The sequence below is a fragment of the Molossus molossus genome, unplaced genomic scaffold (assembly GCF_014108415.1).
Source record: "Molossus molossus isolate mMolMol1 unplaced genomic scaffold, mMolMol1.p scaffold_m16_p_13, whole genome shotgun sequence".
NCBI lineage: Eukaryota > Metazoa > Chordata > Mammalia > Chiroptera > Molossidae > Molossus > Molossus molossus.
The window spans coordinates 89,953,398-89,976,114 of NW_023425348.1; the positions used below are offsets into that span (position 1 = coordinate 89,953,398).

Here is a 22,717-nt window from a genome sequence, read left to right on the forward strand (position 1 = left end):
GAGCATGTGTGGCTGGGAGCTGCCACGGGGCACCTCTGGGCTTCTAGGGAGAGGTGGAGAGAGCATGGAACCAAGGGCATGACAATACCCAGAGTGCAGAGGGAAGTTTCTGAATGCGGGTGGCTGATTGCTAGGGTCCCTCAACTGGCCTGGAACCTCCATTCTGGAACACCAAGAAAGCCTCTCATGCAAATAGCAATGCCCCCTAGGTCTGAGAGAACCAACCATGACATGGAGTGGAGGGGTGGGGGTGAGGGTGCCACTGCTCCTGACTCCTCACACCCACGTCCCTAGTCCCCAATACTCCTTTACGCTCTGAAGCCAGCCACCTCCTGCCCCTCCTAATTGCCCTCCTTGGGGTCTAGGTCAAGGAGATTTTTTTGGAAGATAATAGCCCACAAGCAAAGCCAGTCTGAGACAAGGGAAGAAGCAGCCCCTTCCCTCCTTGAAGAGAAACTAATGTGTGGGTGTGGTTGGGAAGGGGCCAGCTGGGCCCTGTGCAGCACCCCAGTTGCATCATGGGTCTGGCCCAGGCTCTACAACTCCTCCAATCTCGCCTCCCTCTTCTGAATAAAATGCACTAGTTTCCCCCCACCCCCAACCCCACCCCACACAGTTGGGCTGCTGTGTGGCTTAAATGAGATGGCATTTTGGGTCCTTTGTAAACTGCAAAGTCCTACACACCCCTGAGGTGTGGTGGAGGGCTAGGGGCTGGGATAGGAGAGCATCTCTGATGGGATTGCAGTCTCTGTGTCTGCCCCCCACCGGATCTGGCAGGAAGGGAGTGCCCAGCTGACCTCCCCAAGGCTGCACAAGCAGGGAGGGGCTGCTGCCTGCGGGTGGGGTGACAGGTAAGGTGGCTCTGCTGCACCCAGTATGTCTGTTTTCCCACCTCCTTGGAACCAGGTGCCTCAGCCCAGAGCCTCACGTTGAATCTGGTCAGTCCCTTCCCCTGCAGGGAACAACATCATTCCTTGCAGAGAACACACCAGCCTCCAGAGAAGGAAGAAGAGCAGGACTTTTGGGCTCCCCAACACCAATGTCAGTGCCTCAGATCTCTTCGGGCCCCACCAGGAGGCCCAAGAAGCAGTAGGTAGCAGCAAGGGGCAGGGGGCGACGCCCTGTGAGCTCAGATGCCACAAACACAAGTGAAAATCGGGGCAGGAATTGCAGAGTCCAGACAGGACACCTGCCCTGTCTCCACTGTGGGTCACCCCACGTTGTGCACATTCTGCGGGTGAGGAAACTGAGGGACTGTGAGATGAACCAGGTGACTTGCCTGACATTCCAGAGCTGGTGAAGGAGCAGAGGCAGGCCATGCTCAGGTCTGACCGGAGCTGTTGTCTTCTGCACTACAGGGCCTGCTTCTGCTTTAGGAAGACTATGACATCTTCCCACAAGAGCCCATGTGGGAGACAGAAAGGTCATACACAATGACAGGCGGCAGCAGCACCCCAGTAACTCCCACTCCCCATTCCAGCATCCTGACGGTGGTGCCCAGTGCCCTCATCATCCCAATTTCCAAAGTCCCCCAGGTCCTGCACCTGCTGATCATGCCCTGTGCCTGGCAGTGCCGACTGGAGAGGTTCTCTGCAGATGTGGAAGGGTGCTCATCTCACCTGTCCCAGGTGCCATGGCTGGAACCAAGCTGAAGGCCTTGAGGGTGGAGGCCGACCAGCTCCTCGCTGGCCCCTTTTCTCTAGAAGTTGGCTCCTGGACCCCTGGGTAGGCCCTGCCCGCTGACCCTGGCCTCACTCAGCAACCTGTGACTCTGGCTCAGGTTTGGCTTGGAATTTGGAAGCTATAAAAGCAGTGACTGGTACAATGATGTCCACATGATCTTGGGCCAGTCTCAGGGGCAGGGCATTGGGGTGGTGGGGTACTTCTCCTGTCCAGACCCTGCCCTCTCCCCTCACTTACTCTCCCTGGCCTAGGTCGAGTCCTCTTGCCCACCATGACACCCACATCTTTGTGGGTGAGCAGTTTGCCTCTGAGAGACCTGTCCATGGCCCTCCAAGATCAGAACTGGTGGAGACCGCTGTATGCATGCAGTGGTTCGGAGCTCAGGCTTGAGGTGCCACGCAGACCCAGGCCCACAGTTGTGAGCTGGGTGAGCATCACATGCTGCTCCAGGTGCTGGGAGTACAGCAGTGAAGAGAGCCCGTTCCCCCGTGCCCGCTCCAGGGGAGACACAGCAAACACAGTTCTCAGTATGTCCCGCAGGGATGAGGGCTAGGAAGAAAAACCTGGCCATCATGGAGGGGCGCTTTTTCTTGTTTGCTTTTGTTCTTTTTTTGATCATGGACATTTTCAAACACACCCAAAAGAAGAAAGAGAGAATGGTATAAAGAATGCCCATGGAGCCCTGGCCAGTTTGGCTCAGCGGTTAGAGCTGCGGACCAGAGAGGCCCAGGTTCAGTTCCTGCTAGGAGCACATACCACAAAAAAAAAAAAAAAAAAATTAATAATCCCTTAATGTCATCTAATATATAGTCAATGTTCTCATTCCCCGGTTGGTCCATGAATATCTTTTAAAGGTTTTTTTAATTGTGGCAAAATATACAACATAAAACTTACCATCTTAATAACTTTTAAGTATATAGTTCAGCAGTAAGTACATTCACGCTGTGCAACAATCTCCAGATTCTTCATGAATATCTTTTCACAGTTGGTTTGCATGAATAGGATCTAAGTAAGGTCTACGCATTGCACTGTGATGTGTTCTGTAGACAGGATTGCCTCCGTTCGGATTTGGCTGGTTGCATACCCCTGCCATGGTTCAGCGTGTTTCTACACGGAGGAATGCAGAGTTGAGAGGGGCTGTAGAAGGCTTCTGCAGGAGGAGACCTCTGAGCACGCAGAGAGCCGTGCAGTTAAATAGGCAAAGGGAATTCGGGCAGAGGGGACAAGGAGGGCCAAAACCCTGTGGCTTTCATTCCTCAGGGATTCATAGACAGCCTGCTGCACGTCAGGTATTGTTTGAGGCGCCAAGGATTCTGCTGGGACGCAGAAAATGTCCCTGGGGCTGGAGAACTCAGACACTGTCCTCCGGGGCAGATAGCTAGCTGTGAGGAAAGCAGGAATGTCCCCTGCAGATACCCTGCCTGCTGGCTTCAGGAGCTACTTACTGTACAGCGTTAGGTACACTGGTGAGTCATTGCCCAGCCTGCCCCCACCTCCTCCAGGAAGCCAGTTAGAGCCCTGGACACCAGCTGGTACCAACTCTCTTCTGCCAACTCTAAGTCAGGCTGCTGTTGGCTTGTCTGACATCCTCCCCCAGATGGAAACTCCCTGAGGGCTGGTCTCTTTCATGATTCCATGGGCTGCTCCCATTCCTGCCAGTTCTTCCTAGTAGAGCTTTGCTTATCCTCACGATCTGATTCAGCTTCACTTCCTCTAACAAGCTTTCCTGCTGCTCCATCCAGTCCCCATACTTCCATAGGCCCCAGATTGTTTGCTTCGGGTATCCCCCTCTGAGCCCCATTAAAAACTGCTCATTTCTGCCCTGGTCGGCTTGGCTCAGCGGTTGGAATGTTGGCCTGCGGTCCAGAGAGACCCGGGTTCGGTTCCCGCTGAGAGTATGTGCTTCGGTTGCAGTTTGTCCCAGCCCTGGTTGGGTCATGAGGGTGGCAACCGCTCAATGTGTCCTTTTCACATCGATGTTTCTCTCTCGCTCTCTTCCTCTCTCTCCCTCCCACTCTGTCTGAATAAAAGATGGAAAAACGTCCTTGGGTGAGGATTTAAAAAAAACAAAAACAAAAACCTCATTTCTGGCCCTGGCCGGTTTGGTTCAGTGGTTAGAGCATCGGCCCACAGACCAATAAGTTGCAGGTTCGATTCCAGTCAAGGGCATGTACCTAAGTTGCAGTTCCTACAGCAGGCAACCAGTCGATGTGTCCCTCTCACATCGATGTTTTTCTCTCTTCCTCCCTCCCATACTATCTGAAGATAAATAGAAAAATGTCCTCACGCCCTGGCCGGTTTGGCTCAGCAGTTAGAGTGTCAGCCCACAGTCCAGAGAGACCCGGGTTTGATTCCCACTAAGGGCACGTACCTCGGTTGCAGTTTGTCCCCGGCCCTGGTTGGGGTTGTGTGGGTGGCAACCACTTGATGTGTCTCTCTCACATGGATGTTTCTCTCTCTCTCTCTTCTTCCCTCTCTCCCTCCTGTTCTGTCTAAAGATAAATGCAAAAATGCCCTCTGGTGAGGATAAAAAAAAAAGAAAAAGAAAAAAAAAAAGAAAAATGGCCTCAGGTGAGGATTGAAAAACAAAAAAACTGCCCACTTCTGCTTTCTCCTTTGCTTCTTACAGGGCCTCTGCCAACATGGGCCTGGCTCCCCACCCAGGATATTCAGCCTTCTCCGCAATGGGAGCAGCAGAACCTGCCCATAGACAGTGACCCTGTATGGGAGTGTGGGTTGATGCAAAAGGTACCTCCTCCCAGGAAAACAGACTGTGAAGGAGCTCTCCCTTCCTGGTGCCCCTCCCCCCCTCCCCATCCCCCTCCCTCAACGTTGGTATGCAGTGGCCTCTGTGAGCAGCCGGACCTTTCTACTGTAGAAAACATGTGAGCAAGGCTGGCAGGAACATTGTCCCCTCCATTCGAGGCAGGGTTCCAGGTCATGGCCGAGGAAAGGCAAGAGTGTTGTTGCTGGGTTAGGATTTTGGAGGATGTCTTAGTCCATTCAGGCTGCTGTCACAAAATACCATAGGCTAGTGGCTTATAAATAACAGAACTTTATTTCTCATAGTTCTGGAGGTTGGGAAGCCCAAGATCAAAGCCCTGGCAGATTCAGTGTCTGGCGAGGGCCCTCTTCCTGGTTTATAGAAGGCAGTGGGAAGGAGCAAGGGAGTTTTGTGAAATTGCTTTTCTAAGAGCACTAATCCCATTATTCCCATTAGGTCACATGGAACCCTTACGGCCTAATCACCTCCCAAAGGCCCCACCTTCTAATGCCATCACCATGGAGTTTAGGATTTCAACATATGAATCTTGGGCGGGGTCACATTCTAGCTATAGCATTCTAGAAGACCCCATAGAGAGCAGAGTCCAGCTCCCCATCATTGTACAGAGAGCCTGAGACCCAGAGGGGCAAGGGAGTGACCTAATGGCTCACTTGATCCATTAGTGACAGAGCTGGGACCAGAATGGGGTCTTACTTGTAATCCACTGTTGTTCTTCTGGGAAGTGGGGAGAATATAACAGAGAGACTGAAAAGAAGACTCTGGGAGGCTGGCTTGAGTATACTGATAACAGCAGCCCACACAAAGTGCTAGCCATCCACCTGTCTCTGTTTAAGCATGTTTAATGTGTTAACTCATTATATCCTCACAGATCAACCCCACTTTTTAAAAAATATTTTTCCTTTATTGATTTTAGAGAGAGAGGAAGGGAAGGGGATAGAGAGATAAAAACATTAATGAGAGAAAACATCAATTGGCTGCCTCCTGCATGCCCCTCACTGGGGATTTGGCCCACAACCTGGGCATGTGCCCTGACCGGGAGTGGAAGTGGCGACTTCTTGGTGCATGTCAGCCCCACTTATTATTATCCCTATTTAAGAGATGGAAAAATTAAGGTAGAGAGAAGTTAAGAAGTTTGCCTAAGATCACATAGCCACTAAGAAGCAGCCTGGCTATAATGTTCATGTGTTTGTCTTCTTCCCTACACTACGTCTCTCATGGGCTGATTCCCTTATCCCCACTCCCCTAGCAAGGGACCAAGCTTCTCTACGCTTTGATTTCCTTATTAGTAGATTGGATAATAACAGTACCTCCTGTTTATTGTAGCTGTGATAATGTCCACACAGTGCACAGCTTTCAACACGTTAGCAAAACCAGGAAATGGGGCTGAGACTGGCAGTTCCTGTCCTTGTGTAGCTCACGTCCTGATGGTGGTTGGACTGGGGGTACCGATAATAAACATTCTAGTCCATCAATTCGAAGATGCACATTTTTTTCACACTCAAACATCTCTAAAATGTTCTAGATTCAATATGGTCTATGGCAATAGTGACAAAACACATGATGGAAACTCAGAGAGAGACACCAAAAAAATAATAGGGTAAAGCGCTGCAGGATGGGACAGACTCTGGAGGACTGAGAGGGCAGGGGCGGGTCTTTCCACTTCTAGATCAGTTTCTGGACCACTCTCCCACTCCCCCCACCCCAGAGTGGCCTGCCCAGAATGAGTATGCCCTCTGGCTCCACTGGCTGGGAGAACTGAGAAGAATTGCAATGTTTCAGAGGGGTGAGAATAAGGATGTCTTCCACCCCAGCACCCTTGCCTCCCCTTCTTTCCTCCCTGCCTGCCCACAGAGGGATTGCTCCTCTAACAGCCTCTTGTGCCTGCTGGAGCCAGAAATCCCATGCCCTGCCTTCCCTGGTTCCGGTGGGCATCACAGCTGCCTGGAGCACTGGCCCTATTGTTGTTTGTATGGAAAATAATACATTCATAACTATAATACAAGAATAGCCCTGGCCGGTTTGGCTCAGCGGTTAGAGCGTCGGCCTGTGGTCTAGAGAGACCCGGGTTCAGTTCCCGCTAAGGGCATGTACCTCGGTTGCAGTTTGTCCCCGGCCCTGGTTGGTCGTGCGGGTGGCAGCCACTCAATGTGTCCCTTTCACGTCGATGTTTCTCTCTCTCTCTCTCTTCCTCTCTCTCCCTCCCACTCTATCTGTACAAAAAATGGAAAAACGTCCTCGGGTGAGGATAAAAAAATTTAAAAAAAAAAGAATAAACTCCATGTTTTGCATACTCACAACTGTAAACCTACTTTTGCCCCACCCTGTATATCTCAAATCCTACCACTTCCTCTGCTGCTGCCCTCTCTAAGCCACTGTTATCGCCTGCTTGAATGGTCATGAAAGCCTCCTTCCTGGTCTCCTGCCCCTTCACTCTATTCTCAACCCAGCAGCCGGTCAGAGCATGTCACTGCAGTGACTCTCCATCTCACTCCCAGGGAAAGCCAAAGCAGGGGCCTCTCTGCCCTCTTCCCCCACTACTCCCCCCTTGCTCTCTGTGCTCCAGTCTCATTGGCCTCTTTATTCTTTTTTATAAAATTTTTTTAATCCTCATCCGAGGACATTTTTCGATATTTTGTTCAGATAGAGTGGGTGGGAGAGAGAGAGAGAGAGAAACATAGATGTGAAAGGGCCACATCAAGTAGTTGTTACCCACACAACCCAACCAGGGCCGGGCACAAACTGCAACCAAGGCATGTGCCCTCAGCGGAAACCGAACCCAGGTCTCTCTGGACCGTAGGCCAACGCTCTAACCGCTGAACCAAACCAGCCAGGGTGGCCTCTTTATTCTTTAAATAGCCAGGCCTGCTCCTGCCTCAGGGCCTTTGCACTGGCTGTACCCTCTTTCTGGAACACTCTTCCCCAATATCTGTGGAGGTCCCTTCCTTACCTTTTTCAAGTCCATGCTCAAGTGTCACCTTCTCAGTGAGGTTTACATTGGCCACCTTAGTACTGGAACTCATTTTCCACCCCCTAACCCTGTAAATCTGATCCCCCTTATAGCTAACTCTATTTTTCCCCCATAGCATTTAATTCTTACTATTATGTTTGTTATCTGTCTTCCTCCGATTGAGATGTAAATTCCCTGACAGCAGAGATCTATTTATTTTGTTCACTAATATACCTGAGGAGCCTAAAACGATGCCTTGCACATAGCAGGTGCTCGATAGAGATTTGTGGATGAATGGATTTGCAAATTAGAGAGGGGTAAATGTTTGGCAATTAATAATTAACCTTTGAGGAGAAGTAGGTGGGTTCAGGGATTTGAGAAGGTATTAATTTGAACAGGATCTTGAAGTACACCTGGAAGGTGAGGTAGGTGACTGGCAATTGATCAGCCTGAACAAAAATCATGGAGGTGGAGAGCTTGGTGGGAGGGCAGGAGCTGGGGGGCAGCATCAACCAATGATACCTAGATGGAGAGGATATTGGCAAAGTAAGTTGAGGCCAGACTATGCAAAGCTTTAGATGCAGGCTAAAGGCTTTTCCTAATGCCAGGACTGGCTACAAAATTTGTGGGGCCCAGTGCACAATGAAAATGCAGGGCCCCTTGGTAAATACTTCAGGAGAATGACAGCAGAGCATTAAATCAAGCTCAAGGCCCTTCTCAGAGTAGGGCTTTGTGTGACTGCATAGATTATAGGCCCATGAAGCCAGCCCATGAAGCCAGCCTGCCTGTCCCACAAGGGAGCTGGTGAGAGTCTCCAGCAGGAGAGAGACGTATTTGGAGCTGAACTTTAGGAAAATTATTCTGGCATGTCTGGAGTAGGTTGGAGGGAGTCTAGGCAGGGAGACCATTTAGGCAGCCTTGTGAGGAAAGAGAGTGAAGAAGAGGGAACAGGTGGGGTGGGGTAAGGTGGGGCAAAGGGGCAGAAGGCAGGGGTGAGCACTTGAGTGAACAGAAGCATGGAAGAAGTAGAGTTTATTTAAACAAGAAGATGGGCCCAGGAAGACTTCTGCGTGCCCCTGCCTCTGTACCTCCAAACTCTTCCTCTTTTCCCTTCTTTCCAGACCCAAGCCTTTGAAATGAGATCTGGCACAGGAATTGGCAGTGCCTCTCCCTTTGGCCACCAGAGGGCAGATAATTCTCATGGATTTTTCAGGATGAATTTGGAATAGGAGGAATAGAATAGCTTCTGTCCTCACCTCTTCCTTTCTTCCTCAACTCCTGTATTTCTTCACCAACTTCTTCCTCAATGACTGGATGTCTGAATGGAGCTGGGGTGGGACATGGGGGAGTGTCCTGAAGTCTGGTACATTTACTAGGACTGTAGATGGTAACTGTTGCCTTAGGAAGTACTTTCATACCATCTTCTCTTTGCATCTGCCCAGCTGCCTATTTCTCTGGTTGACTTGGCCAAAGGCTCTGCTCAAGATACTGTAGCTGGGAGTTGGAAGTCAAGTGTCAGAAGTCCAACCAGCACTTTTCCCACAAACCCTGGGCCAGCAGGCTCCCCTACCTTTGGGGACTTATTGGTTGAACCTGGTCTCTGGTTCTTGTGAAGATTCTGGATTCTGCCCACCTTAAACTGCAAGCTGCTGTTGAGCCCCAGGGGGGTGGTTTGGATGAGAGGAGGCAAGTTCTAACATGTCCGGGGTACTATGGGTGGGGGCAGCTTAGAGTCAGAGGAATCAGACTAGCCTACTGCCTTTCCCTGGCGAGACAGTCTAGGGGAAAGTGAAGAGTGGATCCAGGTTGCCACACAGACTTCTTGTTAGAGTCAGGGGCTCTCCAAAGATGAGAGGGACCTCAGAGTTCATGAATCTAATAACCTTGCTTTATTGATGGGTAAACTGAGGCCCAGGGAAGAAAAGGACCTACTCCAGGTACGCATTCTTTGTGCCATCCTGCAGAATTCTCACTTTCAATCGGTTTCTCTTTTCTTTTCCATGAGTTTCTTTGTCTTAGAAGGGATAACTGAAATGTTCATTAAGATGAGAATGGCCCTGGCTGGTTTGGCTCAGAGGTTAGGGCGTCGGCCCAGAGACCAAAGAGGCCTGGGTTCGGTTCCCACTAGGGGTACATACCTTGGTTGCGGTTTGTCCCCGGCCCGGTTGGGTTGCAATCACTCGTTGTGTCTCTCTCATCGATGTTTCTCTCTCTCTTCCTTCCTCTCTCCCTCCCGCTCTATCTGAAGGAGAATGTAGAAATGTCATCGGGTGAGGATTAAAAAAAAAAAAAAGATGAGAATGTCTCTCCCATCTCACTTTGCAGAAGTATTTAAAAAGGTAACTGGCATGACAATATTACTATAGTCTGATGTTGTGCTATTTTGAACAATTTAAAGACTTTATTTGGGGGAAAAGAAAGGTAACTGGAATTCAAAGATGTTATTTAGAATGTAATTCTTTCAATATAGGGACGTCGAGGAGGCTAAACTCAGATAAGTTATGTGATTTTTTTCCCCAAGATCACACAGCATTTTCACTCCACAAAGCTGTGGCTGGCATGCGGGGCTGTGTCGACCTCTGCAGCCTTTCACAGCTGGGAGCCAAGGACGCAGACCTGGTGCTGGTCTGGGACCTTGACGAGAAGCCAAGATAGACGATGGCAGATGATAAATGGTAGGTAGACAGGTAATAGAATAATGCTGCATTTGACAGGTGATAGATATGTTGATAGGTTGGATGATAAACGAGATAAATTTTATGAGCTGACCGACAACGAACTGACAGGTAGGTGGAAGTTGCTTTGGAATCGCAGGGACGCCTAACAGTCTTATTTTTTATTTAGTCAAATAATAACACGCTTAGGAGATCCACGCTTCCTGCTCGAGGTTTGAAAATATCCGAAAACTGACGGAAAGAAGCGAAGAGTTAGACTCGCTACCACCCAAGGGAATGACCTGGGGTTCGCCGGGTCTCGGGTGTTGCCGGAAATGGCCGACGACCGCCGTCGGCTGCCCGGCGGGGTGGGGGCGGGGCCGGTTCTCCTCACGCGGAAAGGCTTCGGGTGTTTCCGGAAACTGCCGAGAGCCAACTGAAGTGGGCGGGGGAAGGCCTGTGGGCGTGGCTAAAGTACCTGGAGTCGCTTCGTGGATTTCCGAAAACAGAGCCGAAGCTTGGTCTTCGGAATCGGGGAGGAGCGCGCGTCCTCTGGGGTTACCTTCTTCGGGTGTTTCCGGAATTCACCCGTAGTCGGTGGCCCGGAGAAGGAGGAGAGCCGCCCTCCCGTTCCCGGCCGCTTCGGATGTTTCCGGCTGCTGCCGGCGGAAAGAGCCGAGGGCCGGCGGTGGTGGCGGCCATGTTGGGAGCAGCAGGTCCGGCGGCGGCTGCCTGTGTGCCGGGCGCGGAGCAGTGCCGCTGAGGGCAGGGGAGGAGCGAGGCGGGCGGCCGGCTGCGGCGGCAGAGAGTAGGCGGAGCGGCGCGGCCCGGCCGAAAGGCGGCACAGCCCAGCCGGGGGTCGGGGGGGTGCGGTCCGGAGCCGCTCGGAGCCGGCGCGGCCTAGCCCGAGCGGCGCATCCCCGGGCTGGCGTGAACGTCCGCCCGGCCTCCCCGCACCCCCGGCCGGGGCCCATGCGGCGGGTGCCCCTGCTGTGAGAAGCCCCGCCCGGCCGGGCTCCGCGCCTTCCCTTCTCTCCCTTCAAGCTTCTCGGTTCCCTTCCCTGAGATACCGGCGCCATGTCCAGCGCCCGGACCCCCCTACCCACGCTGAACGAGAGGGACACGGAGCAGGTAAGGAGCCCTGAGGGCTCCCCGAATTCTCTGGCTGGGCCCCTGCACCTTGCAGAGTGTTCTTCCTCCTCTGGTCTCCTCGTGCCCCTGTTGCCATCCTGCGAGCCTCAGCTGCCCTGTCATCTGTCTCGGCCCCGCACATCCCCCTCGGAGTCCAGTCCTGGGACCCACCTCGTCCTGACTCCAAGCTGCACACTTGTCTTTCTGCTGACCCCCCCTCCTCCCTCACCGCCCTCCTGCGCTCTTCCGTGTTACCTCCCCAGTTTCCCCTTCTCTTCCCTTTTTTTCTCAGGGGCTTTTCTGGTCTTCCTCCACCCACGCTTAAAGCAGCCACCCTCCGCTGCTCATCGAATAGCACCCTGCGATTTGCTCCAGATCGTTTTTCACCTCTTCCTCCGTCTTTCTAGCCTTGTTTCCCCTCCACCCGCACCGGCTCTCCCAGTCCCCGGTTATCCTTGCCCCGGAATGTGTTCGCCATCCCTTTTCCCTTCCAGTTCCCCAGCTTTTTAACGCTGCTTCCTTTTCCAAATTTTGCTCCCCCTCTTGCTCGCAACCCACCAGCTCCACTCTCATCACCTTTCCAAATCGTTCGCCTACTCTTTGCTCATCACTTTCCCTTCTTTTCTCCAGGAGCTCCCTGGTGCCTCTCGCTGGCATCTGTTGCTTCCGTGTTTCCCATACAGCTGTCATGCGCATAGTTTTTCCACAGGTTGTCTTTGGGGTTCCAGTTATCACTCCCTTCGGTCTTTGGATTCCTCGTGTTCTCTTCCCCTGGGGTTTGGCTTTTAAATCTCTTGGCCCCCTGTTTCTCACTGCGTGTGCTTTGCCAGCCTTGTTGGGCTCTTCCTACCAAGGGAAAGATGCTACTATGTCAGCCACTCCACTAACACAACCTGTTGCTGAGCTCTTTCAGGGCCTTGCTACATCACTGCCCTTGCCTTTCTGTCTTACACTGCAACACAACACAGACCATGATGCCTGCCTGTCTCTTCACTCCTGGTTCTGTCACTTTTTACAGTATCTTTATCCTTGCTTGTTGACTTGAGTGTCTCTATTCTCATCCCACCTTCCTGACTGTGCTTCTTAATCAGGATTGCCTTTCATCTCCATATTAGTCTCCTGCCTTCTTCACATATTTGTTTTCCCCACATATGGTCCTGTCCTTTCCTTTTCTATCGACTAGTCTTGGTAACTTCCCGTCCAGGCATTTTACACACTAGTTTCTTGAGCTACTCTCTCCCCATCATCCTGACAGTCACTGCTATGGTTTATCACCCAAGCCATAGCCTTTTCTGTGTCATCTCACCTCTGAGCTGAGAGGCATCCACTTTCCACCCCTCTCCTTTTTTTCACCATCTCCAATGTCCCTTGCTAACTACTCTATGGAGTGTTCCCTGCCTGTCAAACAAAAATGTTCTTGGTGGAGAACTTTATCAGGCAGAAGAAAAAAAACTTGACTTGAAAAAGGAGCCCTTCTCCCCTGGGGCCACAGTGCTTTTTGCATCCTTTTGCCTCATTACATCCTTTATGTTTTCCTCTCGTTCCCTTCTTTCTTTGTAGCCCAGTGGAGCCCTTGCTGTATTCTCTTGCATGTTAACATATTTCTCTGGAAAAATCTTTTCATAGTTCCTACATTTTTCTCTTGTTACCCTCTCTCTCTCTGTCACCTGGGCAGCCAGGAACTCAAGAAGAGTTCTGGACTGAGTTTTTCTCTGTAGTGGTTGACCCTTTTATTACTGACGGATTGATTATTTCTGGGAGTGAAGCAGGGGTTGAGAGGGAGGGATGATTGATTTCCATTTCATTGCTGGTTTTGGCAGCTGGATCTGCATGGGATTGGGTCTTTGGAAGCAGGAGCATGGTCTGCATGTCACAGCCTCTCTCTCTCCCCTGCTGTTTCTTTTCCTTGCTGGCAACCACTTTCTCTAGGCCCTCTTGAAGTTGCATGAGTTCCATTCCTTTTCCTATCACAGCCTTTGTTTTAGCAGGTAAACCCTGCTTAACCAGAGAACTTTCCCAGGCTGTTGATTATGAGCTGGTAGGAGGCAGCCAAGTGACTGACTGACACCCTCAGGCATTTGGGGAGTGGCGGTGGAGTGTCTACTCTCAGCAAAGCTATGGGGGGCATTGTGTCCAGCAAAGTAGAGTAACTGGCTGTCTCAGTGTAGTTTCTTTGTGCTGTTTACTAAATGTAAATGTATTCTTACCATGGTCTTTTTCTTGTGATGTGTGTTGATTTCTTCTCTTCCATACATGCTTAGCATAGCGCTGAGAGCATAGTAAGAACTTGGTGCACACCCATTGATTTTATGATAGCAGTTATCAGTGAACCATTTGGGTTGTAAACTGCTTTTTGATAACTTTGTCCAGAGCAGTGGCTGCACACATTGTCATGCTGTTCCAAATTATGAGGTACTCATACCATTTCTGTTCTTTATGGCCTTAGGTTCTCCTGAATCACTTCATTACTTCTGCTGGTCTCATGGTAGCCAGTCTCACTCACTATTAACTTGATAAGTGTCATCCTAGTAAAAGTGCGGACTTTGGAAAACCTTGGATACATCTATCACAGGCAGGTACCTGTATTTTTTTTAAACAAGGAAAAAGACAAGTAGCAGCTCCTTTGGTCACGAGAGCAGAGATATTGGAAGCATTGGCCTCCTTTAGAAAAAATCGTGCCACCAGGTAAGAGCTAGAATGCTCTTCTGGTCCTGTTGCAATTCTAGCTAAAGTAGTCCTGGAAACCTAGTCATTGCAATAAGCCATAATGCTATGAAACAAAGAGCAAAAAAGCTAGGGATTTGGTTGGGCTGATTCCTTCTTCCCAAAGGCCCTTTATCACCTTATATAGATTTAAATGATTTAAATTGGTTTCACCAGGAAATGCAGACGCCACTGGTTGTCTTCAAGCTTCAATCTTCTTGCTCTTCCTTTCTCCTGCTTTAAAGCATGTGGCTGATGAGAAGCTGTTTCCAGGAGCTCTTTGATCACATCTGAATTAAACACACATAAACACACACACAGAGATGATGTTGAAGCATAAAAATAAACCTTGTGTTGCAGGGAGATTGCCTGTTTGCTGTCAACTTTGCTTCCAACAATGAAAGTAGGAGATAAAAGAAAGTCAAGCCCAGGCCTGGCCGGTTTGGCTCAGTGGTTAGAGCATTGGCCTGCAGTCCAAAGAGACCTGGGTTTGGTTCCTGCTAAGGCCACGTACCTCGGTTGTAGTTTGTCCCCGGCCCTGGTTGGGTCGTGCGGGAGGTGGCCACTTGATGTGTCCCTTTCACGTCGATGTTTCTCTCTCCCTCCCACTCTATCTGAACAAAAAATGGAAAAATGTCCTCAGGTGAGGATAAAAAAAAGTCAAGCCCTGGCCGGTTTGGCCCAGCGGTTGGAGCGTCAGCCTGCGGTACAGAGAGACCCGGGTTCGGTTCCCGCTAAGGGCATGTACCTCGGTTGCAGTTTGTCCCCGGCCCTGGTTGGTCGTGCGGGTGGCAGCCACTCGATGTGTCCCTTCACATCGATGTTTCTCTCTCTCTCTCTTCCTCTCTCTCCCTCCCGCTCTATCTGAACAAAAAATGGAAAAATGTCCTCGGATGAGGATTAAAAAAAAAAAAAAAAAGTCAAGCCCTGTCTTTAACATGATTGTTGTGACACCTAATTTCAGATGTACTTTTTCACAGTCATAGACTCTTTTTCCTTTTGCTGGGGGGTTGTGACTTAGGGCTGGTAGTTTGGGGGATTCTTAGTCTGTGAGCTGAGCTTTCTGTTCACTTTTCCAAATGGCTCTTATGGCCTGGAGGCTTGGCAGTGGCGAAAGCAATCAGCAAGATGCCCGTTTGTCTTCCATCCAGCAGCAGCAGTGATAGGCAGTGGGTCCAGCTTCCAGAGTTCACCTGCGGCTGGCTAGAGCTTTCTGTGACACCTGGCAGAGGGGCTACATGGCTTCGCCTGCTCCACCTCTGAGCCTAAGGAACCATGAGAGGGCTCCTGAAAGAAAACAGGAGCCTTTCACTACCCACCGACTTCTGCTGCAGTGGGCAAGGGAGGGTAGTGCTGTCATTCTTCTAGGGAATGAGTGACATTGTTCATTATCTCAGATAGTTCTGGGAAGAGGGGTTTGGAAGTCTGGGTGAAGAGAGCAAATCTAACAGAGGATCCTGTAAAGAACAACTGAGCCACTTCAAACACACGTATTCCTTGGATCTCAGTGTTGGTTTTGGCGGAATGTTGCAGTGAATAATTTGGTTCTAGTGTCATCTAGTAGAGAGCTCAGTTAGATCTCATTTCACTCCATGCCCTGTGGAGTTGTGCAGTACTGTGTGCTGCGTGCTGGCTCTGCCCTCTGCCCTTTGACTCTGGCCAGGGGCTCCTTGATGGTGCTGCCTTCTAGAAGTCAAGGATGTGGGTAAATATCAGACCATAGATTCTCATTTTTTGCTTGGCCCTAGAATGAGGTGTTGTTAGAGCAAGGGCTTTTAGGAGTCCTGGAGTTCAGAGAATTGCCATACCATAACCTTTGAACCCAGTAAAGGTAACTACTAGTAATTTTAATAATTTCTCTCTGATCTGTGGATTTGGGGAAGTATCTAAACAGATGGGTACAAAGCAATCATTGCAACTTGGCCTGCTTCAGATAAAAATCAAGTTTGCAGAGGGATAACTAAATATTTCCGATGGTGACCAAAGATTGGGCTCACACTTTTTTTCAGGGTAAATGTCTTAAGCAGAGTTGATGCCTTTGAAGTAGGAAAAGATTGAGAATTTGTTTTCCAGAGAGGTTTGCATGGTTAGATCTCTTGAGAGTCAAAAGTTGCTCAGACTTAGACCGCTTCCCCTTTGGACAGAACAACCCAATTCTCAGTAGGCATTTGACCAGGACTAACTCATGCCTTCATGAACTCTTTCCCATTGAGCACTTAGCTACCTGGCTGGCATTTCTCTCCTCCCAGGAGCTTCCATGACTTTCCTACATATATATTATGTCGTCTTGAATGAATATTTTATGCCTAGAGTGCAGCCAAGCCTCAGACTTTGTGGCCCATTATCGACAAGTAGGATGGGGGCTGGGCGCCACCTTTGGCCTGATGATTGTGTCTCTGCTAAATGGACTCCCCCCAGCAGCACTTTGAAGCCCATTAATGGATTGGGATGAAGTAACCTCTGCAGATGGGCGAGGAGGGTAGTTGTCCTTCTTTTCTGAGACTGCCTGAGGAGGCTTTCCTATAGTAACCAGGTCCAGCCCCAAGTCCCTCTGCTTGGTTAAGCTTGTAGACTGGCTACTAGGCCTCTGCTTTGAGAGGAGGTGTGGAAAGGGTTTCATTTTCTCTTAGTTGTGGTGGTGCTGCCAGGTTTGCCACTTTCCTGTCAAAGCAGATATTGAGAGGGGTGTGGACAGGGTGGGTGGAGTTTAAACATGGCCCTTCCTCCTTCAGTGGAAGTTCAGCAAAATGACAAACCAGTTAGGTGGCTGAATTTTCTTCTCTTGATGGGAGATTCCAGCATTTGTACACTTTGCACTTGAAGCTTGGATTCTCCAGGCTTTCTCCCAGCCTTCATCAAACAGGAGTGAGTCACTAAGTGTTATCTGTCTGTCTCAGCAAAGGGAAGAGTAAGCCTTTACAAACCTTGCGGGGGAGGAAACCACCCATTTCCCACTTATGGCATGGGAAGAGGCCATCTATCCCCATGTCAACTCTGAAAGTTCTCGCTCTTGGAGCAGAGTGTTGCTGCCCCACCACACCCACTGAATGTCATTGCTCTCTTTCAGACTTTGAGATGGCACATCTGATTCTGAAACATCACCAAGAGAGATTTTGGCCTCTTGGTTTCCAGTTCAGAGGAGGAGGGATTCCAGTTCCTTCTGTTGCCCACTAGACCTGCTCCTCCTTTTGGGGGTATAAATAGGCTGAATTCCTTCATCTGAATTCTCTGTTTTTGTCTAGAGTGTTTGAAGTTTCCTGGTCTCTGGGGAATTCTTTCCACAGATGTCTGTCTTTGGGTTGGCACTCATTCCCCCCTCCCTACTTCCATGTATTTCTTTTTCTGTAAGCCAAATGATTAAATTTAGACTTAAAAACTATATAATCACAAGGTTTGGTAGACGAGAGGGTGAAGTGGACACTGATATTGGTGGCTAGGTGAATCCTGTGGGACAATGGGGGTGGGGGCAGGAGAAGAGGAGGGGTGTGTTCCATGCCTGGCTCCAAGCCATCTTTCTTTTTAACATAAGGAAGGCGGAGCAGACCAAGGCTTCTCTGTAGAACCAGTCAGGCTGGTTTTGAGCAGCCTCGGCCTATTTTCCTCTGTTCTTTGGGAAGTTGGAAATACAAAGTCTGTCTCCTCTGGGGCTCTGCTCATTGAGGCGTGAGTTTGGACGATGTCTGTAAACACCTCTCTCCCCCCTAATACTGAATAGGTCTCTGAGTTGGGACTCTCCATGTGAATGGGCTTTCTCTGCACCCCATCCACCTCAAGGCAATGTTGTCACAGGAAGCTCGAAGATATAGCTCCTTTTCTTAGGCCCCTTTTGCAATTCACAGCTTTGGCAAAAGGCCCTCAGCCTGGCCAGGAGGGAGGGACTGGGTCTGTGATGGGCTTCTCATTTGTAGATCTAGAAGGAAATGTGGGCTTCTGACTCCTGACTCCTGGCTGTCGTGATCTGGTAGCTAAATCCAGTGAGACCCAGACCTCTTGGCTCGGTGCAGTGGGACCGTCTGTCCAGGCCAGCTGGGGGAGAAAAAAGGAGAAAACAGTTTTTGGTCTTTGGCAGCAGGTAGTTCAGCAGAGGGGAACAGTTTGAGTTTGTCCCTGAACGAGGTGGGAAGGTGGGAGCCATCAGTCACCATATGTTGGCACTTCTTGAACAGCAGTAGGGAAAGGGCATAGCAGGATTCTGAGGCTCCTGTGACCATCAGTGCTGCTAATGTAGCAGGTTTTTCCAGTCTCCCACTAAGCAGAAAACCCCCAAATATGAAAGTTTGGTGATGAGTAAGTGAGGCTACCTGCAAACAGCTCCAGCCTGTGCCCTTGTCCTTGAGGGCAGGCTACTCCTGTTGCCACTACAGTGATCAACTCATTGCTTTTCCCAAGCAGCATTTTGCTGAGGTTTCTGTTTTGGTTACTGATAATCCTGTGTGCACAGTGGCCCCCTTTTCTCCACCTTCTTTAGACTCAGGGGTCAGCTGGCTTTCCCTTACCTATCACTTCCCCACCTCCCATCCACAGATGGCCATCATTTGACTGTTTTTGCATGTAGTGTTGCGAGCACTTGTGGTTGTTGCTTTGTTTTTGCCCACAAGAGTTTGAATTACTGGTTCTCCAGTCACAGGAAGTGGGGCCCCTTAGGCCCTCTTGGTCTAGCATAGCTTCTGATTTTGAGTTGAGCTTATGGTAGAGTTGAAAGGAGATCCGAGCACTTTTGGACTTCAATAAGTGGTTTTGTTGTGGTTAGAGCAGGCTCTGCAGCTTGATTCCCTGTATTGGAATCTTGGTTCAGCCCCTCCTGTGACCTTGGGCTTACTTAATTGCCCTAGGCCTGTCTGCTCCTCTGTAAAAAAAGAAGTAATAATAGTACCTATCTTGTAGGTGTAGTTGTTGTGGGTATTAAAAGAATTAATGAACATAAAGCACTTAGAATAGTGCTTGGCAGGATGTTATCATCATCATCACTCTTCAAATGAGCAATTTAGTAAATGTACCACACAACTCCAGGTCAGTATAAGGAATATGTGTTGGAATTTCTCTGCAATTAATTGAAAGAATTTGGCCTCTTCTAGCCATTGGGGTCCCAAAGGTACTTTTTCTAGCAGTACTGTTTTTTGTTTGTTTGTTTTTGGTATGTGTCCCTAGCGGGAACCGAACCTGGGACTCTCTGGTTCGCAGGCCAAGGCTCCAACTGCTGAGCCAAACCGGCCAGGGCTAAGAGCACTTTTTCATTTTTATTTTATGGTCGCCTCCTACATGCCCTGCACTGGGGATTTGGCCCACAACCTGGACATGTGCCCTGACCGGGAATCGAACCGGCGACCTCATGGTGCATGGGTCAATGCTCAGCCACTGAGCCACACTGGCCAGGTGAGTTTTTTTTTTTGTTTTTTTTTTAAGTTCATTTAGCCCTGGTTGATTTTGCTCAGTGGTTAGAGTGACGGCCCAAGGACTGAAGGGTTGTAGGCTCAAGGGCACATACGTGGGTTGCAAGTTCATGCAGTAGGCAACTAGTCAGTGTCTCTCTCTCACATTGATGTTCTCTCTCTCTCCTTCCCACCCTCCCTCCCTTCCACTCTTTCTAAGAGAATCAATGGAGAATTATCCTCAAGTGAGGATTAGCAAAATAAATAAAAAAAATAGCTCTGGCGGGGTTGGCTCAGCAGTTAGAGCGTCGGCCTGCGGTCTGGAGAGACTCGGGTTTGGTTCCCCCTAAGGGCACGTACCTCGGTTGCAGTTTGTCCCCGGCCCTGGTTGGGTCGTGTGGGTGGCGACCACTCGATGTGTCCCTTTCACATCGATGTTTCTCTCTCCCTCCCTCCCACTCTATCTGAACAAAATATCGAAAAATGTTCTCGGGTGAGGATAAAAAAATAAATAAAATAAAATAAATATAAAAATAAAATAAAAGCTTGATTATTTTCAAGTAACAATATTAGGCAATTTTATTGATTAAAGGGATAAAATAACCACTACCACCTGCCCACCCATCTTTCAGTGTTGTGAATGTTAGTGGTGGTGGATGTGTAGGCTCATCAGTATCTGGAAAGCCAGATCCAAAGTCACCAGAGCAGGGCTTTTCTGAGTGTTAGAGGAAGCTCCACCAAGTGCAGAGATTACTTTTGCCATGTTCCTTTCTTTAAGTGCAATATTTACCCTTTGGCAAAAGGAGAAGACTCTCTGTTTCTCTTAAAGACCACATGGGAACTTAGAAGCTAATGATTTTAGGTTCCTTTCACTAGCAGAGGGGCCTTCAAGCACCAGTTCTTGTACCTGTGTTGGCTCCCCTGAAGTGAGAAGATAGCATCCCCTTTGTGATACTTGAAAGGGTCACAGCCATCCCAGCTGCTGCTGTGAATTTGTGAACTTTGAATCTGGGGCTGAGATTTTGGTCTGTTAGTTCCTTGTTTATCTCGATCTCTTGCCACTTCTAGAGCCTGAATGCCTTGTCAGAACAGCAAGTTAGTTGCTTAGTTTTTTCACATTGCAGCTGAGGCCAGGGGGAAAGGTAACAGTGTCGCCTCAGAGCTCATCAGGGAATATTTCTTTCACTGTATTTTCCTCTTCCTTTTGACCCCTCTGCTGACTTGTCTCACTTCCTTTTTTTTTTTTTTTTTTTCTGTCTGGTTTCTTTGAAGTCCATTCCTTCATTATCACTGTTCATCTCGGGTTTTCATCTCTATGTCCCACTCTGCCTTACCTGTTTCTATGCCTCTTTTGTGGCATGGCTCAGGAGAGGAATTTTGATAGTCTGAGATCTCCTTGATGTATAGAATCCCAGAACCACCCAGTCCTTTCTTTCTCCTGTTTCTCTGATTTCTGTAAAGTTAAGGATTTACTGCTTTAGAAAACATTTTCTTTTTTATGTCTCTGGAGCCACCTTCCTCAGTAAAGCCAGGCTTGGCAACCTGACAACTTATTAGGGACGGCATCCCAGTTTCCCTGGTGACAGGGTCTAAGCTGTTTCCTCTGGCCTATGAGGAATGCCATAACTCTAGACCTTGTCTTGGGAGAAATCTGAAGAAGCACGTGTTAATTTTGATAGCATAATATTGAACTTGGTTCTCAAGGTGTGGTCTGGGGAACCCTAAGATGGTACATGAAGTCAAAATTATTTTCACCATAACAATGCGTCTTTGCCATTTTTTTCACTCTTACTCTCACCATTATACAGAGTTTTCCAGAGGCTGAATGATGTGTGTTGACATCATCCCTCTTGGCTAATGAAATGTATGTTTCTGTATTCTTGTGTTTTCTAGAATTTTTAAGGTAATGCTTTAAGGTATAAATATGGAAGTTTTCATTGATGAACCCAGTTTGTTCTCAGTACTTCCACTGTGCCCTTACTAGCTTTCTTTACTTGTATCTGTGTAATCTCTGTAAACCTCATTATTGTTCAATAAATCATTATTTTGAAATCCCAGCCTTTTCTTGGCACTGTCGAGGAAACACCACAGGAAGTAAGTACAACTCATAAAACTTACTTGTAATGCCATGACCAGTTTGGCTCAGCAGTTTGAGTGTTGGCCTGTGGACCAAAGAGTTTGATTCTGGTCAAGGGCATATACCTTGGTTGTCGGCATGTAGGAGGCAACCAGTCGCCGTGTCTCTCTCACATCAATGTTTCTCTCTCCCTCTCCCCCCCTCCTCTTCTCCCTCCCCCCCTTCCCTCTCACTCTATCTGAAAATGGATGGAAAAATATCCTTGGGTGAGGATTTAAAAAAAACTTGTTGCCCTGGCAGGTTTGGCTCAGCGGTTAGAGTGTCGGCCCATGGACCAGAGGGACCTGGGTTCGGTTCCCGCTAAGGGCACGTACCTCAGTTGTGGTTTGTCCCCAGCCCTGGAGGGGTTATGTGGGTGGCAACCAGTTGATGTGGCTCTCCCACATAGATGTTTCTCTCTCTCTTCCTCCCTCTGTCCCTCTTGCTCTGTCTATTAAAAAAACAAAACAAAACAAAAACCTTGTAAAAACTTTTGGGAAATTTTCTAATTTTTAAAATTTTATTTAGAACTCATTTTAGCACATAATTCTATTTTATTCTGAAAAAGAAGAAAATTTGGATTTGGATTGTTGGCTTAAAAAAGGGAGATTAGAAGATTCGCTTTCTCAACACATAGCTACTACCTCTACTGAAATGGACATATCAGTAAGTGGAAGGGAGGCATCAACTCCAAAGACACTGGGCGAAACTGTAAATAAGAAATGCAAATAAAATAAATGATATCACAATGAAAGTTTTCTTCTCACCTTTATAGATATTAATAATGTACCTATTGTGTCTTGTGCAACAGAACTTTTTTGTGTAGTATTAAAGTGCCAGTTAAGTTGCAGCATTATTTCAAGACCCATCATTCAGAGTTTAAAGAAAAAGGAATTGAATATTTTAACTGTACACACCATGAACTCTTTCAAAACCAAAATTTATCCCAGTGTTTCAACCTAGAAATGAAAAAGTCACTGAAGCCTCTTACAGGGTAAGTTAATCACATTGTTTTGGCTGGGAAACGCACTCAGTAGCTGAGAGACCAGTGAAGTCTTGAACAACTGACATTCCTGAGTGCCCACTGGATGAAAAGTTAGTAAAATTCAGGGCAGTGCCATTTCAGATGTAACTGTGACTCGTAAAATTAAAGATTTAGCTGCAAACATGAAGACTGAGTTAATATTTTGTTTACAGAATTTAACTTTCACCTTACAAATGAGCAAATTTATAGACATGGCTCAACTTGTATTAGCACCAACTCCACTTCAAAAACATTTATGTGTGAGTTGTGAATGCTCAGCAGCAGCCACAAGTGATAAAAACAAC

At 48.6% G+C, this 22,717-nt stretch overlaps 1 protein-coding gene across 7 annotated transcripts in view; it reads left to right on the forward strand.

Moving 5' to 3' along the window:
• Window positions 1-10,571: 10,571 nt before the first annotated feature.
• Window positions 10,572-22,717, forward strand: part of MARK2 (microtubule affinity regulating kinase 2) — a 60,165-nt gene continuing 48,019 nt past the window's right edge. For 3 of the 7 annotated variants that reach the window (XM_036259924.1, XM_036259922.1, XM_036259925.1), the window contains exon 1: window positions 11,026-11,200. In XM_036259924.1, the coding sequence (XP_036115817.1) occupies window positions 11,147-11,200 (54 nt within the window). In that variant the 5' untranslated portion in view covers window positions 11,026-11,146. Of the gene's footprint in view, window positions 11,201-22,717 lie in introns of all 7 variants that reach the window. The other 4 variants (XM_036259930.1, XM_036259929.1, XM_036259928.1 and 1 more) reach the window with 3 other exon arrangements.